Source organism: Copidosoma floridanum, unplaced genomic scaffold (assembly GCF_036245765.1).
Source record: "Copidosoma floridanum isolate Cflo_tuat_1 unplaced genomic scaffold, Cflo_Japanese_pri ptg000012l, whole genome shotgun sequence".
Taxonomy (NCBI): domain Eukaryota; kingdom Metazoa; phylum Arthropoda; class Insecta; order Hymenoptera; family Encyrtidae; genus Copidosoma; species Copidosoma floridanum.
In genome coordinates this window covers 4,340,956-4,368,310 of record NW_028321889.1, presented here as the reverse complement: position 1 = coordinate 4,368,310, position 27,355 = coordinate 4,340,956, and the positions used below count along the sequence as shown (strand labels likewise).

At 38.2% G+C, this 27,355-nt stretch overlaps 2 protein-coding genes across 2 annotated transcripts in view; both read right to left on the bottom strand.

Moving 5' to 3' along the window:
- The window catches only part of LOC106637371 (uncharacterized), a 59,797-nt gene extending 45,167 nt beyond the window's left edge, over window positions 1–14,630 (bottom strand). Inside the window, exon 1 of the mRNA XM_089590263.1 lies at window positions 14,280–14,630. The gene's annotated coding sequence lies outside the window, so the exon portion shown is untranslated. The remainder of the gene's footprint in view (window positions 1–14,279) is intronic.
- A 2,007-nt stretch (window positions 14,631–16,637) lies between these two features.
- On the bottom strand, window positions 16,638–20,724 carry LOC106637258 (uncharacterized). The gene is made up of 7 exons (XM_089590480.1): window positions 20,343–20,724; window positions 19,817–20,121; window positions 17,957–18,420; window positions 17,800–17,819; window positions 17,175–17,429; window positions 16,948–17,102; window positions 16,638–16,839 (listed from the first exon to the last, which is right to left on the bottom strand). The coding sequence occupies exons 2-7, from the start codon at window positions 20,045–20,047 to the stop codon at window positions 16,672–16,674; spliced, it is 1,293 nt and encodes a 430-aa protein (XP_089446606.1). The 5' UTR covers window positions 20,048–20,121; window positions 20,343–20,724; the 3' UTR covers window positions 16,638–16,671.
- Window positions 20,725–27,355: the final 6,631 nt, after the last annotated feature.

Sequence of the window (27,355 nt, the reverse complement as noted above, 5' to 3'; positions counted from 1 at the left end):
TAACTCGTATATCAAGTCGTGCTGCACACAACGTGTTTATAACGTATATATATATATATGGGCGTCCAATCGAACGCGTATGTACATATACACAAATACCTTCACATGCATGAGGAAAAGTGGAAAACCTTAAGGCTCTCTCGACTCTCGAAGTTCTTGCATGACCTTAGGGTATGCAATGATACACTAAAAAAGAACGGTCATGTAACCGATAAAGTGCCAAGCTTTTAATATACCTGCACGCTTACTTGGGTGTGGGTACAATAACGAAAATACACGCATATACACACGCAACAAATTGTTCTTTTGCCCAAGCATTCGTGCCCAAGTTAATTGGATTAATTAATGATTGGCCCATATATGTTTACGTGTGGACGAACGATTGTACATACGGATCCACACAGACAAGCGATAGATGCTTTTTTTTTTAAGCTCTCCTAAGAACGTGTACAAAAATAATATTGTTGATCCTCGTATGCATCTACACTGTGTTTTGGGCGAAAGATAAATCATTCGGACACGTCTATTTTTTTATCCGAGAAACCGAGCAATAGACATTTCGTGAAAAGCAAACGAGTAGCATCAGCGTTACATGAACGACTTATGTATGATGTCTGTATAATATACGTAGGATGATTACTTTGAAATGCAAATTAACTTTTCCTTTCGTCAGCAGGAGCGGCTACGTGCACACTTGTTTACATATAATTATACAGTATTATTCCTCGATTAGCTCTTGAAATTCGATGATGATGAAAAACTCGCAGTGGTTTATTACCCAATGTACAATGCTAACAATTATACATTTTTGTGATGAGGTCTGTGCAACGAACATTATTTTGCTATAGTTTGTAACAAAAAAAAAAAAAAAAAGGAGAAAAGGTTTGATTAGATCATACGCGAATGGAGAGAAAAAAAGTGTACGGCAAGTAGCACGAGATTCACGACTGGAGAGCAAATACAACAATAGGGCACGAGCAGCAGCTGTGGTCGCACCCCCCTTAAAGATTAAAGGAAAAAAAAAAAAAAAAAAAAAAAAAAGACAAAGCAAACTTAACAGAGGGGCTAGTCTGAGCGTTTCTTTCTCGCGTAGCTGATAATACACCAAGTATACACGAGTCGTCCGGTATATTATAGCGCTGACAGCGAGTCTCGAATTTAACGCTCTTGGTTTTTACGATGCAATGGAAGCTCAAAACACTTCGTGTAAGGAACAAATAGGTCGGTTTTTCTGATGCAGAGGCGCGGTGTTGTCGTTGAGCTATTCTGAAATACGCGGGTAAGATAAGTACAAGGTGTGTGACTCTTTCGCACGCAGAGTAAGATAATTTTTTTTCTTTTTTGTCAACGTTACCACGTGCACGACTCGCGGTGTTGGTGTATAAAAAAAAAAAAAAAAAAAAAAAAAAAAAAATGTCAAAACTCACTGGTGGCTATTGTCTTGCGTATAACCGGAAATATAAATGTACATATAATGTTTATCTGCAGGTAACACGTGTTGCATCTTGAACAAACGTACAATGTCACCGTGTAACTCGCGGATTGTACGTAACAAGTACACATGAGGCAAGCTTTCATAGTTGTACGCATTTCACCCGCGGGTTGAAAAAAAAAAAAAAAAAAAAAAAACAGCACCTACATATACATATATGTAATACATCGCGACAGGACCATCTGAGAGACCGGCATCGGAGCAAATAACTTTCTAACGCGGAAAAACAACGGCACCAACAAATGCAGCGACAAGCGCGTACACGAGCCCAAACAACGAAAACTTTCGAGATCGTGTCGGGAAAATGAAAAATCGCTAGCTGTGTATTCGTTATTGGGTACACAAGACGCCTGAATCGAAAAATCCAAATCCATTTTCAGTCGCTGCGAAAGCGCGATTAATAAATTATCCTCCTCCTCCTTCTCCTCCCATGTAACTATATACTTTGCGTGCAAACTTTCTCTTTCTCTCTCGCGTGTGTATAATGTATGCAAAAGCGTCGCGTGTAGGTGTATTGTATCCTATACACAAGACGCACACAATGCGACGCCCTTTGCTATCTAGCACGCGTGTATGTGTACGTGTCGTGTGTGTTATTTAATCGGTGGCTCGATCTATGCCCAATTAAGAAGTGAAAATAAGCAATTGCGCTCCGGAGATGGGTTACCCGCAACAGTACCTGTACTATATAATGCAGCCAAGGAGGAGGCCTAGATCTCATAGAGAGTCGCTTCTCTCTTGCACCTCGTCGCTATATACTGCGGAACTGTGTGCAGCACACACACGTCTTCCCTTGTGATGCACCATCACTTTAAATTAAAAATGATCTTAATATCACACAAAAACATAAAAAAGGCTATCTTAGCTTTCATTGTGTTTTAAAATAAAACGATCCTGTCGCACGTGATATGGATACTTAAAAAGAAAACAATCGACGAGACACCGCGACCTTGCCCTGACCATCGTCGTATCGTCTCGTCTACTTGTGGATGGGAGAAAAAAAGGGGGACGTTTTATGGGTACAAGTTGCTACGTCAATCTATACCAATATCACAAAAACATTCACTTTCAACGCGTTTTGGAAGATTAAAAAAAAACAACGACTGCGGATAGAAGCGGAGGATAATTTGAGGTCTCAGACGCGAGCTGAAATTGAAAGCTAAATTAATCCCAGTGTAGTTAACTTTGCGCCAGAATAGAAATTGCTTCTTTTTTTTGTGCTCCACTTGACAAACAATGGCAAGTGAACTAAGTATATACATATATATACTTCAAGATGCATATAGGTTCTTCGGACGATACCCTTATACCTGTTCATCAAATGCAGGAAAGTTGAGACGCAACCTCGATCTCAAGCGTATTAATATATTTCCAATGAAAATAATAGCTCGAAATCACGTGGTAAAGCTCAAATTTCAACGAGCCTCAAGGTACAATAGTATAGTGGATTGATCGCGGTATATACGCGTATCATGATAAAAGCCCAGACAAAATCACCCCGCATAATGGGGCGGAAGTGGTTCATTTCCCGGGTACTCGCGCACGGAAACTAATATGTGTGTGTATATCATCGTATACGGTATGCCACGCAACCTTGCTGAGAGTCGCCTCCGGTCGGTATCATCCGTCCCCGGTATGTGGGACAGCAGCCGGACCCCTACCCTGTGCAAGTAATCTATATATCCCCCTCTCCGAGAGCGTGCAAGGTATACGCGCGCTCTTTGCGCTACCGGCGAAAAAAAAAAAAAAAGAAGAACAAGAAACGGGACGATTTCACTCTCGGAACTCGGTGTCAAGTGTGGGTAAACATGACTCGAGGTAATGCCGGGAATGCTAGTTACATACGCGTTTGTCTCCAACACGAGCACAGTGAGTCACTTTGTCAACTTTTTTTTAGTTTTTTTTTGTTGTTGTTGCTAGTTTTTGACACGTATCCTGTGGATGTTGCACCACTACGATAACATCTTCACTAATTTTACTGCAGTATCTTATACGTTTCCCCTTGTTATCGTGCAAGAAGTTTATATGCGAGGATGTCGTTGATGATACTCTTAGTTGCAAGTTTTATCGTACATTGAGTACACGTGTTGAAAACTGATAAAACATTTTTCGTGAAAGATTAAAAATATAATTAACCAAATTAAATGAAGAATGTAGAGCCGAGTTGGATTATTCGAAGGAGAAAAAAAATCAAAAAGTTCAAAGTGATCGACGTTTAATTGATTCACGAAGCGATCTACTACTTTCTCGATGATACGAGCATGATTTTCAGCACGAATGACACTCACCGGAATGATTTGCATAAAATAACGAGGGACAATGGTGTAATTTATGTACCGATCTCGTTAGTCCCTGTTTCGCAATAACGCGAATCAGTACGGAATGGGCATATACGAGACAATGGCAGCCCATTAAAGGAAAAAAAAAAAAAAAAAAAAAAGGTTGCACCAAATAAATAAATAAAGGATCTCTCTCAAGAGCGACCTGAAAGAAGACCACATTCCGCTAACCGTATAGAGCAGCAGTAACGATTTATGAGCGTGGCCCATTACCGGGAACAGGCGAGGGAAGAGTTTCGCAGCATCTGGAACATCGCGCGCTCGCTCGTGTCTGTAAGCTTTCTATTAGCCACCTACGGCCGCTCTTTGCTCCACGCGAGGCTTGGAGAGAAAAAATTTGCGCCAGAATCCAAGCGTGCAAACACACGATTTTCAATCGATCGAATAAATCATAAAAATTGTCAATATGCGAGCTTCGGTACGAAAAATGCGCAATTTTTTTTTTTTTTTTTTCACCTGTATTCAATGTATGAATGATTATTTTTTTTTCACAAAGTTCCAACGCGGTGATTGGGAAATACTCTCACCTGCGACCCGACAACAGCACCTACTATGCCCGGGCGCATGGGCGTCGGCAGCAAGAATAATGATGGTGATGATAATTACCCGCGCACCCGCACATTAGTCGATACACGGTTTATAGCTGAGATATGAGTTGCAAGTGCAAAAATGTACGCGGGAAAGCTGATCGTCGATGCTTCTCCGTCACGCAATGCGTCTTGCTGCAACAACCAGCCAACCGACAGCTACGCACTTTCTTCTGTACATAGGCGCCGATTTTGGCACGCGATGACTTTGCAATCTGTGGTATCGGTATATAGCTTCGCAACTGAGCTATACCATGCGAATGGTTTCGGTTTCTTGTACATAGAAAGAGGAGGGTTAATGAAAACCACTACTGTGTGAATTATTATTAAGTTTGATGATTCAGGGGAATCCGGTTACCAAGGATCGGTATGGGTGTGAAATAATCGCGTTTACTTTCCCATTTGGATTCCAATCGATTGATCGGTAAACCCACGTCTTCATACTAACGCAATCGTTTACGAGTCGTGAGAAATACATCGTACCGCTTCGAAGCGATGCACTTCTCATACCGATTTTTTTTTTTTTTTTTTTTTTTTTTTTTTTTACTCGATCTCTAATGGAGAAGAGAAAAAAAAACAACAACAACAACAACAAAGCTCTCGCATTCTCCTTTCAATAACATAATTCCCGTGTGGTGGAGCTGTGCGCGAAACATAATTTGTAAGACGTGGGAAAATTCGCAGGATCGGTTTTATCGGTTCGCAACCAAACAATCGGCAAGTAGCGGCAGCCTTCTTCGATTATCCTTAATCTCGACGCCGGGCCGCTCTGCAACAGGTGGGTCTACAATCGGCGGCCAAGCTAATAAATTCGCGCTTTCTCGTGGGAGAAAACCATGCATCGCTGGTATACGTATCACACGTAACAGTGATCGTAGTAAAAATAATATAAGCTCGCTGAGTCAACATAGCCTGAACCCTGTTACTATATTTCCGATTCGGATTTTTTTTAGTTTTTTCTTGTACTGGAGAACTTTTTTTCAAAGTGAGAAAAAAAAAACATTAATTATTTTCGAAATTTTTTAATCCCACGTGATGATGCCTTAAGAGAAAAGTTTGTGACTGAAATTTCGACGATTTATCCGTCGAGGAAGCAATTGATCAGCAGCGGATCACTAAAACTATAAGAGAAGGCCAGAAGGATACTTATTTTCGATTATCGATTTCCTTTTGAAAATTTACCAAGGCACTAACCAAAGGTTCAATCTTATAGCAAATAATGTTAAGTTTCCAACTCACTGTGAATTTGCAAAGTAATGCAATATTGTTTCCTTCACGAAAAATTACGCATCGGAAAATATAAACCTTGCACGGAAGATTCAAGCGCCGTCCTTTCTGTAACTCACCTGCAACACGAGCAAATACAAAGATCGGCATTAGATGGTGTTTCATTAAATTTATAAACAACAAAACAATGGTATAGCGGATAAATCAATAATGCAAATAAAGCACATAAAATTCATGAAGTTACGATAAGAGGTAAGGGATGTAACGGCCAGAAATCGGCTAGAGATCGGTATTAGGTATATGCTGGACTGGCGCGCAGCCTTACGGGTAACGGGAGATACTTTCTTTCGCCAACTGCACATCCTGCTATTGAGGTTTCAGCGCTGCGTAACGCGCTGGTACAGGTACATAATATATATGGATCTTTGTGAGCGAGTCTTACTTGACTGGCGCAGTGTGAAGCAGAAAAATTAGCCGGTACTTGCTCTTGATACTGTCGTCGCCCCGCGAGGCGAGTAATTATTCGGCTATAGGGAACTTTGATTGTATATAGGTGTTAACTCGGGTGTTAACAGGTCTATTTTCAAATACGTTTTCTTTTTTTTTGTTGTTGCGTCAATTCTTCGGAAAATTGGTTTTTTCGCTTTTTCTTCGTTTGTGGCATACTGTTAGAAAAATTTCACTTGTTTAACAAGACAAAACATAGTTTAACATGAGAAGCAAAATGTACTGTACGGCCTCAATAACGACTCCTCCTTTTGTCCAAAAATATGTACCAAAACGCGCGCATCCTCGACGCTAGAAGACGAGTCTCTTTGAAAAGTTTGGATCAAAATCTCGATTTTGTGTGAAAACCGGGTTAAAATGCACATACGTGTTTATATCATACTCACTTGCGCGTAACATGATCACGAGCGTGCACATATAGTATAAATATAGCACGGAGGAGAGCGTGGCGCGGAAGAATCGTGACGTGACGCTTTTTAGGCTGCGGCTAATGATCGTTTTCAATTACGCTCCTCCTCCTTATGTACATTATCAGCCATCCGGTATAAATTTCAGTCTATAAAAGTGAAACTCGATCGCGAGGAAGGCCTCCTTTTTCTACTACTCCACAATAAACATAACCGAAGCGGTTTATTTCATTTTTTTTTTTTTTTTTTTTTTTTTTTTTTTTTTTTTTTTTTTTTTTTTTTTTGTTGAGACAACATTTCAATTCATTTGGTGGTTCGTTTTTCAATACAATCAGTTTACGTTCATTTTTGTTTTGTACCGCGATAGTATAACGTGCACAAATTTTTCTTCTCATCATCTTACTTTTTAATGAGAAAAATTACTGAAATATACATATTTGTTGTGAATTCAAACATTTTTAATTATCTGACGACGTAACTGTGACAGAGTACGTGAGTAATGCAGCAAACAAAATTAAACATAAAAAAACAAGTTCAGAAATTTTCTTGAATTGTAGTAATGTTAGCACCAAGTATCGAGTGCATTGAAGCGCGGAAAACCCAATCTCATCCGAAGCTAATCAAACAAAAGAGCAGTGCAGGGGGGTTCACGAGACCGGAGATTCTGTGACTTTGAAACGAGCTAAAACCACACGTGCCACAACTCCTCTGGGCTCTGATTTTTATAAGGCGTCGCGCTGCGGCATTCGGGGACAGTTTTATGACGGAAATGCTTTTCAATAAGCACTGCACGCGCGAGCTTGTATATTTTTTTCTTTTTTATCCATTGCACGGGTGTAAATTTACGAGTTCGTTGTGCTTTTATATATATAGGAAGAGAAAAAAAAGGGGGGGAGGACACTAACGGCGTTGAGTACACGACGTATTGATTTATTTGTGGGAGAGGTATTTGTGCGCGGTTGACAAAGACGAAAAATGCTTACGCAAGTGTAAGTAATTGTTATTATTTTTCCCATACACGGTATAGTCAAGAATATTTTATTTATACTGTACGTAAATATAATGCGTTTTTACATTCAGAGTCAAGCTAAGTAATATTTACATTGTTGCTGAGTGCCAGAGTGTTTAAAATTTTTGGAAAATTTTCTCTACGTCCAGCATTTATGTATCGCTATGAAAATAAAACAACAGGTTTTTTTTTTCTAATTCCCATAAACAACCATTCGTAAAAGAATGAATTATTCGTTTGGAATAGATAAATTAAAAAAAAACTAGGTTTCTTCTTTTAAAAATAGTATTGAAAAATTGGAGCTGCACTGGTTACATAAATTTCACATTAATTAAACTCCGTGCAAACAATACAATATAATATAATGGATATGTTAGAGAGGGGGAGAGCGTGAGGCTCGATCGGCATCGCTATGCGCTTTACGAGGTGATGAGAAAAGTCGCGTGGAGAGTCGCTCGAACTGGAGTGTGACGGATGAGTGTGCTTTAAGCTCACTCTTGAAAAAACTATTTATTTTTTATGTTTTTGAGTAAGTAATATCTTGAGGTAAAAATATAAAATAGAAGATACACAAAGACTGAGGATTAATAGTTTTATTTGAGGCTCGCCGACGCGGATGGAACCTCGGGAGTGCCCCAAACGAGGGTTATATGAGGGTAGATGTCCAGCACGAAAGTACACGGCTTTTCTCTTTAGATAAACAAGCCAACTACAGCCAACGAGGGATTATATGGCAGTTGAGGACTCACAGTGCAAAAACGCGGGCGCAGCAGCTGCACTGGAAGGGTGAAGTCTCTACACTTTTTTCAGAGTTAAGCATTTTATGTTATTGTGAATATGAACGATTCCACACAGAGTCATTTTTACGTTAAACTGATCGTTTGCTCCTATACAATTTCGAAAACTGGTCTCATTTTTATTCTACAGTTGAATGGAAGGTTGGCCACCGAAATAGAAGCCTATATACATTGGGCAACAATCATATACACGTAACAGAATGAGATTTAAAAATCTTTTTCGAACATTTTACCAAACAATTCCTGTACCACGTATTTTGGTCCAAAAAAACAGGGACATTTTAGGACAACTCCAATTGTTGTGATTTTCTACCTATAGCATGAAATAAAAAAAAGACATCAGTTTAATTTTCATGTACCTTCAAAACAAGAAAACGCATAATTTTTTGAGGAATCCTTGTTGTAACATGATATAAATAGAAAATGCTCTCCCTTGCTTGCTCTCTTCATGCGATTAGTGCGCAGAAAGAAAATAAAAGGAACTAAGCGATGTATGTACAAAGCCCTCAATCACGCATATATATAAGTGTGTGCATGTGTGGCACGGGGAGTGTCTACCGGGGAGAAGTTTCTGAGTCAGCTGCTACGGGAGAGCTGCTTTCACGGAGTCGGCATAGGATTTTTTGGGCGAACCGCACATTGTACCGGTGCAGTCAAAAAGGGTACACGTCGGGTTCATAATTTTTATTTTCTTTTTAATAGTTACTATTTAAAAATGGCTATAAGCTTCTAAGGAACGAAAAATAGGAAAAATATAAATTTCAGCGCATTATATTTATACATTCACTAGTATATTTGTACAGCTAATGGGTATCTTATATAATCACAATTGGGATTTTGCAGCACAGTATAGCGTCCGAGAAAATTTATAATGTATCGACGGATTTATCATGACTCCCCCCCCCCTCGAATAAAGGGCACGGAAACAATGGATCCAAAATATTCACATTCTCCCACCCTCGAGCACTGCACACACGAAGGCACGAGCGTATAATATTTTATACACCCGTAAACCAATTACGCCACATAATATATAATCAAGCGAGCCGGCTCCGTTCTCTCTCTCTCGTCCGCAGCATCCACTTAAACTGGAGCGCTAATGCCCGAAGCCTTAGGCTATAACATTTATGATGTATGGAGTTTTGAGAAATTTGAAGGATATGAGCTTATAGGCATATATTCAACCCCGGTGTTTAATTTTCCAATTGGTGAAGGTATGGCGTAGTTTTTGTAACAACAATTGGGGTTTGCTGGTGAAAATCACTTTTCGGCAAAGTGCGTAACTCGAATTGAAAAAAAATAGAGCGAAACGGCTCGCGAAACGGTACATGAGATAAGACGGTTTTTTTATCGGACGATCTCTGATTTCCTGAATTTCGTCACATGTACCGAAGACTCTTTCTTGCAATCCTCATTCATTCTCTGCACGCGTGTATCTTAACAATGTATCACGAGTAATCGCACAAACCGGGAAAGCTATAAAAAGAAAAAAAAAAAAAAAATCCACTCAAGCAACAGCCCCGGTTGCAAAAGTCGGCGCGCGGCCTCACTTTTGCCGATTGAAATATAAGTATAGGTGTATATATTCTCTCGCGCGTACAACCACATGTAAAAACGCCGCAAATGTTTTGTACACAAGCGCGCGCGAGGCCACCAACCTGTCGCTCGCTCGTATAGGGTATATACACATTACGTGTGCTAAGTACACGAGAGTGCGCGACCTCGAGCACTGGTCTACTTTTACGTAAATATAATTATATATATCCGCGGAGACATAGACATTACTAGCGCGAAAGTTTATTGTATATTTTTTGATGAATATGTGTTTTAGGTGGGTTTGTTGAGAAAATAATTAATAAGGGACGCAATAATATTATATCGGGGTGTGACAATAGCCGACCTTCGGTTTACATACAAGAATCGCGTGTCGGATACCGTTGGTCTGCTGTGAAATTGTCTGCATGATAAGTACCATTAGCGCCCGACTCTCTCATATTCTTTTCTTTATCACTTCTATATACTTAATGACTCAATGTGGAGTTATTGCGTTTAAAAATTTAACCGTATGGCAACAATAAGAGCGATACGGGGGTTACGTTTTGTGCAGCATCTAAAGAAAAAAAATTCATGGTTACCAAATGAAGATTTCTTTCAATCCACAGGTAAGTGAGGCTCGTCGAGAGAACTAAAAAAAAAACAAAAAAAACAATTGGTGCACCTGCTCCGAAAAGAAATGGTCGCCCAAACGCAGAATCTGCGATTTCTAAATAGAAACGCTTTGTTTTTCACTCAAAGATTGTAGGAAGCCGTGCGTCAGCCGAAATACAATATATCTTATTTACATGGGCGACGCATCGCGACACGCCCCGCCAAGCCATTTATCGCTCGCGCGCGTGATATCCCCCGCAACAATAATGTTTTCTCCTCGTCTCGGTTTATTATTCTTTTATTTCCTATTCTTCCTCTTCGCCGAGACAGAGAAGAGGAAGTCGATTCGACGACTGTATATATAATATACGCATCGGCCGACTATAGACTTTTGCAGTGTTTATGTGTGTACAACCCGTAACTTGGAAGATGTTACGACAAAAAAGAGATTTTTGTCACTTTGTCGATGTGACACGAGGAGAACGGAGGAATTTGGACTTTGCAGTGTATGGCGTTTGTAACGTGTATTGGTACACCATTGCCAGCCTGATAAATCGGATTTCGACAGGTTCCACTGGACCGTGTCACTGACCCGAATTTCAGCCGATCTAACGTCGGTTTCTCCATTTATTGAGCTGCCGCTGCGTCGTGGAGGGAAAAACAGAAAGTGTTGAGACACTTCCGATTGAACGAAAGGTCAGGAAAAACCTAACTCCGATAAAATTGAAAAAAGTAATGTCCCAACACCGATATTCTCTCTTTTGGGACCATTAAAAAGCACGCGTGCAACAGGTTTTTTTTTCATTACATGCACAATGCAAGTGATTTTGGGTAAAAAAAAAAAAAAAGCATAGCGATTGGGTAAAGTATAAATATTATACCGATCGCGGATAAATATAATTAGGAGGGTGTACAGAGTCTTAGAGCATCAAAACGCGATAAAAGGCACGTCGATAAGCCCTCGCGCGGTACTTATTTACATATAAGGTGTACTTATGCCGTTTTTATTTAGGAAGCAAGTAAGTATATGTGAGTAACTTCTGAAACGTCACAATATAATAATTTGACTCGTGACTTTTAAAAAACTATCGGTAAGAATGTTGTTACTCACACGTTATCAGCCGGTAAGGGCCACAATCTTAAACGCTTGGGCGCCCCGAGGTAGGAAAAGGTTGTTTCATTTTACTCCGAGAAACCTTACTAAGGAAAAATACACGCTGCTCAACAAAGAGTCACGCACACATTTCAAGCGTATTTAAAACGAGACAACTATGAGTATATAACGTATAGGGAGACGCGTCTTATCGATATGCGCATTAATCGAGCAACACACGAACAGCAGCTCAAGGAAAAAGAAATCGAGAATAACGCCGTGATGCAAGAACAACACTTACAACCCCGGAGGGGTCAACGAAACCCACGAGACACGACGGCCGGAAAAACTCGCACGTGGAAACGGAAATGACACATATTATACTTCGTACGCATTGCAAAGTCTCTACATGTGCACTTTTTTTTCAGCCACGCGGAAATTGGTGCAAATGCGGTATACCCTATAAATATACATATGTAAAGTTACTACGTGCATTAGACTTATTAGCGACGTTATGGGAAAAATGCTCAGTACTTTGGTGTGTATATGGAATATTAGAAGGTCTAGTTTTTTTTTAACCCTTTTTTTTGTCGGACCCACAGGCGCGTGCGAACCGACGCAGTTCCGCGTCTCGCGGCTGTTGATGTAGATGATGTATGTATGTATAGGTATTATACAGTAGTGGAATATACACAAGGTATACTTATGGTAAACTTGTAATAGTAATAATTAGTGTACCGACTGGCATACTTCAACTGTAAGACTATAATATGTGGAGGAGCTTTTAATACACCGAAATAAGTATTTTAAAATACATAGTTATCGTAATTGGTGTATATTTTTATCGGAAAACATTAATTTTCCAACAACGAGAAATGATTAGCGTACGTAGTGAGTAATCGTTTTTTTTTCAAAGATTGAGTTTCTGTTGAAACACTGAATAAACTACGCGTCTATACATATGAATGATGTATGCACAATCGACCGAGTCAGCCTTTTAACGAGCTCGCAGGGCAAGAAAAGCAATAATTTTTTTTTTGCCATGTGTACTATCAGCAGGTCGTTCGCAACGTCTGTGCTTGCAGTGAATATATAAAACCACAACAACGTAGAGAGTCCCTATATATGCAACCTTTTTCGCTGTAAATCACGTTACAAATCGGGAAAAAAAACTAACAGTGGTGTTTTTAAATGGCATTATTATCTAACAGTAACCAATTACTTCCACTTTTCCAAAAGAATTTGTAAGTTTGAGGTGAAAGAAAAAAAAATGATAAAAAATTTTGCTAATGGAAAGGCACCAAGGGCTTGGTGACACGTGGGTTCAGTTTGACACGTGCGCAGGCGGAGATTTTAATAGATTTGTTCGGGATTAAGCTCGGAGCGCTCCTTTTTTCTATAGTCAATGTATTGAATCTATTACTCCAAGCTTAATCCCGAACAAATCTAATGTCCGATATGTGGTGCGCGGAGCCATACTTACATCCGCCGCCATCGTCGGGAACTACCTACTGCCTATACCTTTTCTACTACAAGTTAGTAATAAAGTCCCTGTCACCAACTCATCCGATGTCAAGTCCACTTGCGTGATGTTTATGTTGCACATGTATTCGTGTCTCCGCGTACTTTTACTCTTCAGTGTTGATTGATGATTATTTAAAAATAATATCGTCTCCGTCTCATCGATTGCCTTACGGAAATAGAGAGAAAGTGCCTATCTTTGAAAATTCTCATGTTTATCTTTATTTTCTATAAATAATGAATACTTAGTAGGTACAAAAATTTTGTTTTATTCACGCGTGGGGGAGAGTAATTTATTGGCTGGACTTTTGAAATTACGCAAGTCTGCGAGAGTAAGTAGTTTTTCCGTCCGTACATTATTGTTCAAAGATGTTATCCTGTGCATTTTGCATGTGTAAATACACACCTACAGTTTCGGCGTAAAAAACGTCACGCGAGTGTTGGTATTTGCAAAAGAGAAAGGCGCAAGGTATAATGTTATATATATATGAACACGTATAAGCTCGCGTACCTCTATATGTTTTATTTTATGATTACTGATTATAGTGGCGTGAAAAGTGACTTAATGGCTTATTAATTGATTGGTTAATTAGTTTCTTGTATCTTGTAACGACTCGAATACTTTTTAACGCGACTATTGAATTTACCTAAGTATATCTTTTTCCTTCTCGAACGAAACTAGAAAACAATATCATTATGACACGTCATTTACTTGTCCCGGGCGAAAATGAAGAGTAAAACAAAAGTCAAGCATTGTCACGTGCGTTGACACAGCGAAAAAAAAAAACACAACGGTGTGGAGAACGCTGTAACTTGCCTGTAAAAAAAATAAAAAATAAAAAAAAAAGATATAGATGATACGGTGCACAATATATCGTTTCCGTCCACACATCAGGGGAGCGTCAACATAATACTTATAACCTCTTCTCTCCGTACATTACAAACATCTGTCACAACACAGGCACACATGTGATATATGTATATATATATATATGTATACACTGCATGTGCCTGCAGCCTCTCTCTTAATTCTTCTCGTTTTACGTGCCATCAGCCGACCTCGCTGCTACATGTAACTTTTCTACTCTCTCTTTCCCTGATACAATCAATACAAGTAGGTATATACCAATGATTTACGTGCCCTCTTCGTACCTGATTCTCTAGAAATCGGAGCACAATCGGTCCACGCCGTCCTTATCTCCTCTCCGCTTTTGTGGTGATGTATGCTATGTAGTATCCTTCACTTCATCACCCCTTTTGGAGCAAGTGTACATCAGAGAGAGACACACACAAACTCCGAGTCAAAATACAAAAATCCAAACAAAACGGAGTGTCAGAAGTATACACTGTACAAGGTTTGTTATCGCCGGTACAACAAAATAGTTATTAATTTTACGTGCTGCGAAAAACAACAACAAACGGAACGACCAACAAGGCGATCGGTATCAAAGGAAAAATGTAGAGCTGTACAACAGATAAACACGAGCAGCAGTACGCGGCACGTCGAGGCCACCGGTACCGTATCGACTGACTCTCTCGGCACACACCGGCTATATTCCACGCAGCGCTCTCGCGCTCGGCGGCTCTCGCTGCGCTCAAACATTTATATATACATATATACCCACGTATATAAATATCGCGTGTCCGTGAGCGAATGAGAGACGGGCTTCCCTTCGCTTGTTCTTTTTCACCATCCGATGCATATATTTATACTGTCTCGTGTAAGTACACATTCACATATACATATTATAAACGATCGCTGATGTTCTTGAGGGAGAGAGAAAGGCTGCACGGAGCTTTTTCTGCCTGATAACTTTCGGCTCCCTGATTTTTGGAATTTTTGGAATTCGAGGAACACTTTGCGATCGGTACATAAGTACTAAGATGTTGGGTTCTCGGACACGTTTCCTTACATTCGTCACGAATTTCATTTACATCTGATACAATGATAACGTTAATAAAGCCGTTTCTACTGTACAAGATGACGAAACTACCTGTTTAAAATTTCCCAGCTGTAGGCTAAAATACGAGAAAGTGATCGAGCACTCATTTATAATACTTACTCCGTGCGGTGTTTGAGCGCAGCGCTCAATTCAACTCGAGAAAATTTAATTCGCAATTGTACGTAATATCAGAATATTCACTCGCAACTGCAGGAGAACCGGTACATAATATACTTATAGTAACGAGCGACCGAAATTTTTTAACCGTCCCCTACTCCCGAACTCAAAATTCAGACCTTATCTCGATCGATAAACAACAACCACTGCTCGGCGTAGATTTGTCGTGAATCATTGTGCGCCAGTTCGCGTTAATCGTCTTAGTGCGGGTACAAAAGATCAGAAAATTTTATGTCCCCTCGAAGGGCGGATTGTCGTTTCATTGTATTTATGAATTTTTTTTCACGTCACTTGAGTTAATCCACTACCGATCGAGCTGCCGATTTTTGTTTTGTTTTCATTGAAACTGCGTTCCGTTACGCGTCCTTGCGATGTATTCGTACAAAAATACAATAAAATCATTTTCATCATTGTCGTTCGTACGTGAAAGATCGTTTTACTTAGATCTTTTTGCGAATCTTACAGTGTACGGATTTCATAAGAACAAAAAAAAAAAAAAAAAAAATGATTGAACTCGAGAAGTGGGGTTCAAGGAAGTGTCGATCCTCTGCACGTATAAAACATATATTTATACTTCGACTGATCGACAGGGCCCTCCTCTTTTCCATTATCTCCCGGCTACGCTGCGGCTTTCGCGAATCAAGGTCGACGGGATTTTTAATGCGCCCGATTTTTCGCCTTCCCACCTTCTTTCCATGCTTCTTTGTATCCTCGAGCTAGCATCAGTGGAAAAGATTGCTTCGAAAATTTTTAATTAAAGTAGATCATATGCTTGGGTAGTGATGAGTTTCGTGGTTCACAGGGTTTTAATAATTGTTAAGAGTAATGAATACCCTGTAGGTAAAAAATAGATGATTTTAATTCTAGGACGTGCGCTTTTTAATGACACAGCGATTTATTTCTCTGCGTGATGGAAAAAATGCTAGAATTTATTGAATTGCACGTTTTACTTTGCACACAATAATTAATTCATACATTTTTTGTGGATCTTATTGAGTTTTAAGATAAGTAAATAAACTATTAAACATGTGAATGTAGATAAGTCAAAACTTCTTTTGTATGGTCGATTGTTGAGGAAGGTATCTTTCTTATCATTTGATGTTACACCAGGGATTTCACATTTTTTTATGAAACTACATTTTTTCAATTTAAATTGCATTTTGATTAAAAGTCTTTTTATTTTTAGTTAAAACATTTTATTTAAATTACATGTGTTTTTTTGTATTATTAGTAAAATAAAAATAAAAATCAGTAAATACAAAAAATACTTACAAAAGTTTTCTCCAAGTAAAACCAAAATTATAAAATATCTATAAAAATAAGTTGTATTACACATTAGTAAAATCCAAATTTGTACATATTTCAACATCACATACCGATGTACAAGAGACAAGTAGCTGTACTTCTGTTTGCATGTAAAGCATCTAAAAAGGCACTGCCAAAGTTTTCAACAAAACTTTGACACGTTCGGAGGGCAAAAGGTCGTTCTCTAAAATAGCCTCCACATTAATCTGTTTGTCTGGCTCGCCTTTTAATATCCTAAGCTGGTTCTTGGCATCGGCAACCTTTACCAAAGCAGCCCCCAACTTATCCTACAAACAATGAATTTCAGCAAACTCAACAAATTTTATGATCCACCGAAAAAAAAAAAAAAAAAAAAAAAAAAAAAAAAAAAAAAAGTAATAATAATGTAGGCATACTTCGAGAGCCTCGTAATTCGCGACGCCGATGCTGCTGACGAAGCCCTTGCCGTGCGTTAAATATCCCAATTTACGGCGTGACAGCCCAAAGACACAGGGCACCTCGTGCAACCCACAAGCGTCTTTAAACCGACCTACCAATTTATCCAGTTCACCTGTAACGAAACATACATACAGTATGTATACAATTGCATACCCATGTATACATGCACCTTCGCGTGAATTACCATTGTTTTTGTTCGTATCTATGTCTGGCGCTACAATGGCGAGTTTGATTTTTTTCAACTGCAAGCGCTTTTCAATTTCCCGAAAACCGGTGTAATATCGCCGTCGAAACCTCCCCTTCGATTTGTCCCGTTTGTACAAGTTTCTCTGCAGCCTCGACAGTTCAGACACGAATTCCTCTAGATTAGCGTTCAATTCGGGATTTATCGTATTCGTGCAATACCTGGAATACGTAAGTCCTTGCAATATTGCTCCCACTTAAAAGGTATTTTGTCCTACTGTATGTATACGTGCATTATTTGCTTCTTGTGGTTATACGATGATGATTGAGGATTTAAGTAGACAACAAAGCCAGTTGATTAAAATTGTTGTATCAGTTCATTTATTTCATTATTTCAGTTATTGTAAAACGTTATTACAAAAAGTATTAAATACGAAATGTCGTGTAAATTAATTGCTCAATGATTCGTATGTATATGCATCAGTATGGATGCATTTTATGGCGATAAATAAAAAAAAAAAAATAAAATAAAAAAAAATAGAACGTTAATTATTAAACAAATTAAAAAGAATGTACACATGCGAGTCCGTTTTTCGCGACGTCATATTTAAATTATCAACAACAACGTATTCTCATATACAAATTTCTATGACAAAAAATTTTTCTAATCGCTTCATCTAAATAAAAAAAAAAAAAAAATTAAATACAGACACATCCTCTCTCGCGTGCATTCACATACAATTAATTCTCTATTCGTCTCTATATTTCTCTCTCTCGACTTACGGTCTAAATCGGCTCGAATAATCACAAATCTGTAAAGCCTCGGTATGCAAGCTCGAACCTTCGACCTTCTTACATATTTCGTCGCAGTCAATCGTCGTGGTTTTCGCTCCACTCACATCGTAGAAATCACACTCGATACTAATGTCCTCCAATTTTCTCGTGACCTCGGGTTGATAGCAGTCCACTGGCTCACAGTCACCGATTTCGGGCCGCAATTCGCGCGGCGTTTTGTCGTAACAGCTGAGCGAGGAAATGCCCTGCTGCGCGGCACTTAAGTCACCCGCGTTACGCTGGTCCGTGATTTTGAATTTCGACGATTTCATGACTGTCACGAGTTCCGAGACTTGATTCTCACTGGCACTGTTTAGCAGCATAGCCGCCGCTTTTTTAATACTCTCACCTCGCAGCGGCACGACCGAAAGCTTTGGTTTCTTTATTATGTGTAGACTTTTGTTCTGCAATGCCTAGATTGGGGTAAAAAGAATATCACTTAGGATTATTTACATTTCAAAACAAATAAATCTTTTTTCATAATTTGTATGAAAGAGGCATGTTTAGATGCATATAACTTTTAATAATATATGCAGTACCATACTTGATGGTTTTTTTCTTTCTTATTCATATGGAAATAAAATTAAAATAAAATAACTTTTTGATTTTGCTTAGAGTAAGTGTTCAAGTAATACCTTGGTAAACAATTGTTTTCCTGAAATTTCAAACAATATGGTACGAAAGTTATTTTCAGTATTATTATATTAGTTATTAATATAACAGATTATAATTCAATAAACTTAAACTTACAAGCTAAGGATCTGTAGACTGTGTAACTGATGTCATTAAGAATGGACAAATTGTTATTTTCTGAGAACACCAATTGTTTGTACAATTTTAAGTAACTTTTCGTGAAAAACAACACTTTCTTGTTTATTGTAGTGAGTACATCCAAACAAATAAAGATGTGTCGTTTTGTCAGAACAAACAGTGGGAAAAGAGAGTATAAATTTTCTGCTTCAATTTGAAAGCCTCTTATTCTCGTCTCATTATTTAAATGTTTCCGATAATTTATGGAGATAAAAACACACGCTACAACTTTATCTACAAACACTTCCTCCAGGATGCTCGGAATGACTTGACAGCCAAGATACAAGATAGGCTTTTCTGATTGTAATTTGTTTTATGTTTGGTATGCACAATTAACAATAAATACGTATTTAAAGCGACTAACAGTGTCTCAAAAACAAAAATTTTGAAATTGTATGACGACAGCGCACTACAAACGTAATTGTTGAGGAATAATATTTCTGGAAAAAGTATTAGGTATGAATTACTTTGTACAAATGAGTAATTTTACTTTTACGTGACTTTCATTAACAATAATCTCATTATCTCCGATTTCACCATTACTTAGCCTTGGGTGATAAAAGTTTACACAGTATTTGATAAGAAACTAATGTTTAAGCCTCTGAAAAAACCTTCCCACACCTGGGGAAAAAAAAAAGGATTAACCAATCTTGCGTATCAACGTGTCCCTTGCACGCACTACGCACCACCCACACGCTACAACCCACCCACACTCGTTCCATAATACTTTAATCCATAAACTTTCACAAAGTAAACGGAAGGGGGGGGGGGGCAAAGGTGTGGAATACATTGGTTTCGCTACTCGGATGTGTTATTGCGTTGCACACAGCTGTACCTACGCAAAGGAGTGCCACCCGATTAAATAGTAATAATGAGTCGGGTTGAAAAACGTTTGAATGGCTCCTCTGAGCCAAAAACATTTTAAAAAAATGAGAACAAAAAAAAAAAACAGTAACGTAACAAGGATTATTGATCAATGAGTGCAGGACAGAAACGTACCTCGCGACAGGCGCTGTGGGAGTTGGGATTTCTCTTGGCGAAATGACTGATGAGGTCGCTAAGGACCATAGCCTTGGTGCACATACTCTTCTTCGGGTACTTGGTACGCACGGCCGTGCATATCTTGTTCCTCGAGGCTTTGGTTAGCCTTCTAGCCTCCACCTGGCTCGGACTCTCGCCGTTCTCCCTCCAGCTGTACTTTTCACCACCACCGACTCCTGCATCGTCCATCTTTTTTTTTTTTTTTTTTTCTACGAGTAGTCTTTTATTTCAACGGCACTTGTCTCCTTTTCCTCCCCTTGAACCTGCGATGAACAAAAAAAATTAAATTAATTACTGCTCAAGCTAGTATTCCCTACACTGCACAATATATATTCAGGCGACTCGGTTATGTATCACAGCTGATTAGAGTGAGTAATACATAAGTATAACATACATGCGTAACGATGACGCGAGTTGACTCCTTTTTTTTTTTTTTTTTTTTTTTTTCTTCAATCACCCCTCACTGTACACACTTACAACCTACCTGTAATATTTACCGAATCGATACAGCGACGACGGCGAGGAGTATCAGGGTGGCGAGTAAACCTTCTCGTGGTAAACGTGTCGTGGAGTAGACGTAGACCCTGAGAGAGCGTCTGGTCTGTCTTGTGAAGTTGCAATCCTACACGAACACTGTTGATTATCTGGAGCTTGTGGGGCTGGCTCGGGCTCATTGGTTTCTTCTGTCTACTTTTTTACGAGCGTATATCAAAAGTGTATAATTTTGTTTTCCAGCTCGCCAAGCGTCGTTAAAGCTGAATGGGACGAACCTTTGACCATCACCAACCCAACAGCCATGCAAACTACCAACTCAACTAAACACTACTGACGCTTCGCTGTACGAGTTGTACGACCACAACACGCAGTTGCGACACACTATACAAGATACAAGTATATAGTAAGTATAACATATGCACCCACACTCATTGACTCATAGATGTAGGGATATACATATACACACAGGGTGTATTCCGCAAATGCTGCCAGCAGTTAAGTTACGTAGGTCGTGGTAACGCCGCATGGTCGGGTAGCGCTAGCGTCAACCTGTACTAACTGTCGGTGGGTTCCGCATGTCAACAAACTTTGATATTTTTTACTGTTTTCGCTCCCATGCCATCTGATATTTCGGAGTTTGTTCAATGACAGTAAACAATGACATAATTTCAAACTTTACTTTTAACTCTTCATTTCACACGTAATTTTACAATGCAATTGATAAATTATTATTCATACAAAAGTATTAATATTCTTATAGGAGGTCGATTTTCAGGCAAAAGATTATTTGTAAACTTGCCGTAAACAGCACAGCCAATGTCAACTTTTTATTTTCTATCTACACAACTAGTTGCGGCTGGTTTTAGCGTTTCCGATTTCTAAACTAAAAAGTGGCCCTAAAATTCTGAAGGAAAGCTTTAGATATTTTAGGCCCTAGAGCCATGTTGTCAATTATAAACCAGCCGCAACTTATTTGACAGATACAAAATGGAAATTCAACATTTTCTGTGCTGTTTGCGGCAAGTTTACAATTTATCTATTACTCGAAAGTATAAATATATAGGAGGTCAATATTCGTATAAAACATACACTGCAAACTTGCCGCAAGTAGCACAAACATCGTTAATTATTTATTTTGTATCTATTTCAAGAGTTGCGGCTGGTTTATAAGTGACTAAATGGCTCTAGGGCTAAGCTGCCTAAAGCTCTCCTTCAGAATTTCAGAAGCAATTTTTGGCCAAAAAAATCACGACCGCTAGATGGCGCTGATCCTAATGATTATAACTACTTATAGTAGAGCCATTTAATCAATTATAAACCAGCCGCAACTAATTTCGTAGATACAAAATGAATAGTTAAAGATAATTGTGCTTTTTGCGGCAAGTTTGCAGTATATGTTTTATACGAATATCAACCTCATATATATTTATACTTTTGGGTAATAGATAAATTGTAAACTTGACGCAAACAGTGCAAACAACGTTAACTTTTTATTTTGTATTTATGAAATTAGTTGCGGCTGGTTTATAAGTAATTAAATGGCTCTAGGGCTAAGCTGCCTAAAGCTCTCTTTCAGAATTTTAGAAGCAATTTTTGGCCAAAAAAATCACTACCGCTAGATGGCGCTGATCCAAATGATTATTACTATACTTATACTAGAGCCATTTAATCATTTATAAACCAGCCGCAACTAATTTAATAAATACAAAATAAAAAGTGAACATTGTTCGCACTATTGGCGGCAAGTTTACAATTTATCTATTACCCGAAAGTGTAAATATAAGGGAGGTCGATATTGGTGTAAAACATACACTGCAAACTTGCCGCAAGTAGCACAAACAATGTTATCTTTTTATTTTGTATTTATTAAATTAGTTGCGGCTGGTTTATAATTAATCAAATGGATCTACTACAAGTAGTAATAATCATTTGGATCAGCGCCATCTAGCGGTAGTGATTTTTTTGGCCAAAAATTGCTTCTGAAATTCTGATGGAGAGCTTTAGGCAGCTTAGCCCTAGAGCCGTTAAATCACTTATAAACCAGCCGCAACTCTTGAAATAGATACAAAATAAATAATTTACGATGTTTGTGCTGTTTGCGGCAAGTTTACAATTTATCTATTACCCGAAAGTGTAAATATAAGGGAGGTCGATATTGGTGTAAAACATACACTGCAAACTTGCCGCAAGTAACACAAACAATGTAATCTTTTTATTTTGTATTTACTAAATTAGTTGCGGCTGGTTTATAAATGATTAAATGGCTCTAGTATAAGTATAGTAATAATCATTTGGATCAGCGCCATCTAGCGGTAGTGATTTTTTTGGCCAAAAATTGCTTCTAAAATTCTGAAAGAGAGCTTTAGGCAGCTTAGCCCTAGAGCCATTTAATTACTTATAAACCAGCCGCAACTAATTTCATAAATACAAAATAAAAAGTTAACGTTGTTTGCACTGTTTGCGTCAAGTTTACAATTTATCTATTACCCAAAAGTATAAATATATATGAGGTTGATATTCGTATAAAACATATACTGCAAACTTGCCGCAAAAAGCACAATTATCTTTAACTATTCATTTTGTATCTACGAAATTAGTTGCGGCTGGTTTATAATTGATTAAATGGCTCTACTATAAGTAGTTATAATCATTAGGATCAGCGCCATCTAGCGGTCGTGATTTTTTTGGCCAAAAATTGCTTCTGAAATTCTGAAGGAGAGCTTTAGGCAGCTTAGCCCTAGAGCCATTTAGTCACTTATAAACCAGCCGCAACTCTTGAAATAGATACAAAATAAATAATTAACGATGTTTGTGCTACTTGCGGCAAGTTTGCAGTGTATGTTTTATACGAATATTGACCTCCTATATATTTATACTTTCGAGTAATAGATAAATTGTAAACTTGCCGCAAACAGCACAGAAAATGTTGAATTTCCATTTTGTATCTGTCAAATAAGTTGCGGCTGGTTTATAATTGACAACATGGCTCTAGGGCCTAAAATATCTAAAGCTTTCCTTCAGAATTTTAGGGCCACTTTTTAGTTTAGAAATCGGAAACGCTAAAACCAGCCGCAACTAGTTGTGTAGATAGAAAATAAAAAGTTGACATTGGCTGTGCTGTTTACGGCAAGTTTACAAATAATCTTTTGCCTGAAAATCGACCTCCTATAAGAATATTAATACTTTTGTATGAATAATAATTTATCAATTGCATTGTAAAATTACGTGTGAAATGAAGAGTTAAAAGTAAAGTTTGAAATTATGTCATTGTTTACTGTCATTGAACAAACTCCGAAATATCAGATGGCATGGGAGCGAAAACAGTAAAAAATATCAAAGTTTGTTGACATGCGGAACCCACCGACAGTTAGTACAGGTTGACGCTAGCGCTACCCGACCATGCGGCGTTACCACGACCTACGTAACTTAACTGCTGGCAGCATTTGCGGAGTACACCCACAATGAGCGCAGGAGCACCCTCTATACATAAAAACAACAACGTCCGCTAGCCGCCATATTGATGGTGGTGCTGCCCGCGAAAATTTAAATTTGTTTACCAAAGGAAATTCACACCCAATCAATGTTTGATAATGCAAATGTAAGCGGTAAAAATATCAATTTTTGATTTATATCGTAGATTGTACATTGAGAAAAAAAATCAAACAATAATTAAGTTCTGAAAAATTAACCAATCGATGATTTTGATTGGAACTATTTGAAATTTTTGAAACCGCGTAATTATTCAAATTTAAAAAAATCAAACATTGAATGTGGAAGTTTTTTATAAAATTTTAAAGATGCAAAAATGTGATTTAAGGGCAAATAATAACTATGTTGATGATTAGATAACCTATATCGATCTTAAGTTAAAGCATTGGAGAGAATTTACAGTTAAGCTTGAACTGTTGTAACATTAACGGAATCAAATTGATTATTTTATACGTATCTGTAAATAATGTAGGTCACAATAACGTGGGCAAAGAGTAAGATTTAAAGATGGGCTGATTGAAGACGTTGAAATGGAAAATCGTTAGTCAACAAATTTGTGGAAGGATTTTTCATCTCCGTCGATGAATGATTTATTCGTATCGGTAGGTGCTGCCATAATTATTCAAGAAATTTTGTGTTTAATCTTGTGTGGGGTAATACGAAGGGAGCACTCACGGGTAATGTTATGTACAGAAAAGCAATGACTTGCATGGTGACGATGAGCTTTTCCGTTTGCTACTTTAACAGACACCTTAGAAAATTTTCTTGAAAGCACACTGGAGAAGGAATAGTTTTTCGGTGTTTCCTCTATACTCGATTTTTTTTTTCCCCTTAAGTATTTACCAGAAGTCGATCAATTAAATAAGGGATGCTTTTTTCAAAAGAATTGGACTCAATCGAATCTACTGTGAAAGAAAGTCTTGTATTTTTATATTTTGAATGTCGAAGTAAAAGAATTTATCACTTGAGCTTTTAACTTAAAATTGCCTCCAAGATACATAGTTTAGTACTTCAATATATATTACCCACGATAATTAACCTACTTTGGTTGCAATCATAATTCTCTAAAAAAATGTTTGTTCTCAAATAAAATGGTACACGATACCGTTTGTTGTGAATGAGATAAAAAATCCGTACGTAATACTTGAAAGTTTCATCCGCACTCTGACGACAGAAAAAAAAAAAAACTTCGAACTTCATAAATTATTATGTTGTCTACTCTTTGATTTTTGATTAGAAAAAAAATTACAACCAACATTTGAGGAGGTTTAATGATTTTGTTAATATGCAGAAAAAACTGGGTAACTTTTAACAATAAATTACTCCTCAGAGAGTCAAAAAATTGTGTAAATTTTTTCAACATTATTCAATATAACCATGTATCTTCTATTGATAAAATATCAACTCTTAATACAAGTTCTCGAGGTGAAGTTGTATGAGTTATATGGTTGTTTTTCATGATTAAAAGAATTTCTGGTAAAAGATAAGGAAAAAGTATTGTACCGTTTTCCACTTAAATCCACACTCGAAAATTTTAATGCAAACTCGTTTAATTCTCGTACATTCCGATTTGAAATTTATTTAACGCATGTCTAACAATTTTACACTTTATTAAATATTTTCAATGCATCCCCACGTGTTTGGTAAAAACTAGTGATTGATATCAAAATGAAGCTTTACAAATTGTCACTCAATAAAACGAAAATTTACACGCCTCGCGATATTTCCACGCAAGACCAAAGCCATAAATATACTTGCTCGCAAGGGTCGGCGCACATATTATGTACATGTTCACTCGAGCACCCATCGCTTATTATCTCCTCCTCCTCCTCCCTTTCCCGTTTGAATGCACTTGTTCTGCCGCTCCTTCTTCTCTCCGTCCACTGACGCAAAGTCCTTCTAATCAAGCATCCCCTTACGTGCCCAAGTAAACATGTACACATACACACGAGTCCATCGGTGACATGTTATGCTCGTGGACGTGCGTCATGCCCCATTTTTACCGTTCACCTGTTTACTCGCATCCCATGTGGGTACACTATAGAAAATTCATACGTGTTGATCCATACATTTATACGAAACACTAACGTGTTTTAATATTGCAACGACACACGCCACAATCATTGCCCACGCATGAATAACACTTTGGGACATCATTTTTTTTTTTCCTTTGTACTGTCGTTTTTGACGGGTGTGTTTTTTTTTTCTATGAATTTAAGAGGGTTTGCATGTACGTAAACATGGACGGGTGGGTGGGGCAAGAGTCTCGAGGTGGATGAGTGTCACGCAAAGACGTGGGTGGCGTTTTTGAGGCTCGAGTGGTACAGTGCGTCCACGAACCTTTTTTTTTAGGCTCATCCACTCGGTTTTGTAAAGTAACAAAAAAATAAATAAATTTTACTCCCAATTGAAATACCTCGGCGTTTATGTTAGTTGAAATTAACATTAAAATGGAACTATATACGTGCTGCTTACAAAGGTAGAGCAGCAACGCTTTTGATGTTTAGCGAAATGAAAAATGCATTCCCGGTGTAGGTACCTTTTGTAATGAAATTTGATTCAAAATTGCTCATGTATAACGTATAAACTTTTTAATTTAGTTTCAAGCGTACATGGTAAGCACACGCCCTGTTGTTTGATACGACAAAAGTATCGGTAAGAGTAAAAAAATAAAAAAAGTAACAGATGAAACAAAAATCGGTAACGATTGAAAAAAATTGTCGATTTCGCCGTAATCCATGAAAAATTGCAACATTAAAAACTTCCAGGTATAGACACAAAACGGTATAAAAGGCGTTTCACGATAATTGAATCTCTCGCGACAAAAAAACCGGAGCGTGCATTATATTATACTGGTACGACACAGCCTATGTAATCGATCTCCCTACACTTAAACCCGCAAGATTTTACTCGAGCCCAAACACACCCCTGGATCAATCCTAGTTTAGCCGTAAGGTGGGAGCAAAGAGTTTGGCCAATCAACGGGTCGTGGAAAAAAAAAAAAAAAAAAAAAAAAAAAAAAAAAAAAAAACAGCCCGCACGTGCTCCCGAATCTACGATCTGCTAATCCGAAAAAACAACAGCACTGTACGCCTCGGGCTACGGGGACTGAAATAAATATCATACACGTGTATAGGAAGAAAGGGCGCGTGGGCGTTGAATTAAATCAACCGGTGGAGCGGGAAAGAAAAAGAAAAAACGGGGCAGTGGAGGAGAGGGGGGGGGCGCAGGTGTAATCAAAGGGGGTGAGCGGTACGTATAAGGGCGTACACGCTGGAAAAACAGAGCGAGGAAGCCAATCGGTCGGACGAAATCTCGAGTTTGGCTCTCGTGCTTGTGTATTTTTCTCATCCTCGGGTAAAAACTTCTCCAGGGCCATTCTCACCGATTGCCCCCTTCCCTCCCTACTCTCGTGCGCTAATGTTGCTGTCCGATAAATACGCCGATTGGACATCCTTTCGATATGCGATGCTATCTCTATCAAATAACCTTAACCACAAAATATGTGATCGA

Bases quoted from the DNA above. Each gene is read 5' to 3' on its own strand.
- LOC106637258 (XM_089590480.1), bottom strand. From the start codon at position 20,047: ATGGACGATGCAGGAGTCGGTGGTGGTGAAAAGTACAGCTGGAGGGAG. The intron at 18,421-19,816 runs GTACGTTTCTGT...ACCCCAATCTAG, and splicing joins CCCACAGCGCCTGTCGCGAG to GCATTGCAGAACAAAAGTCT. The intron at 16,840-16,947 runs GTATGCCTACAT...CATTGTTTGTAG, and splicing joins CGAATTACGAGGCTCTCGAA to GATAAGTTGGGGGCTGCTTT.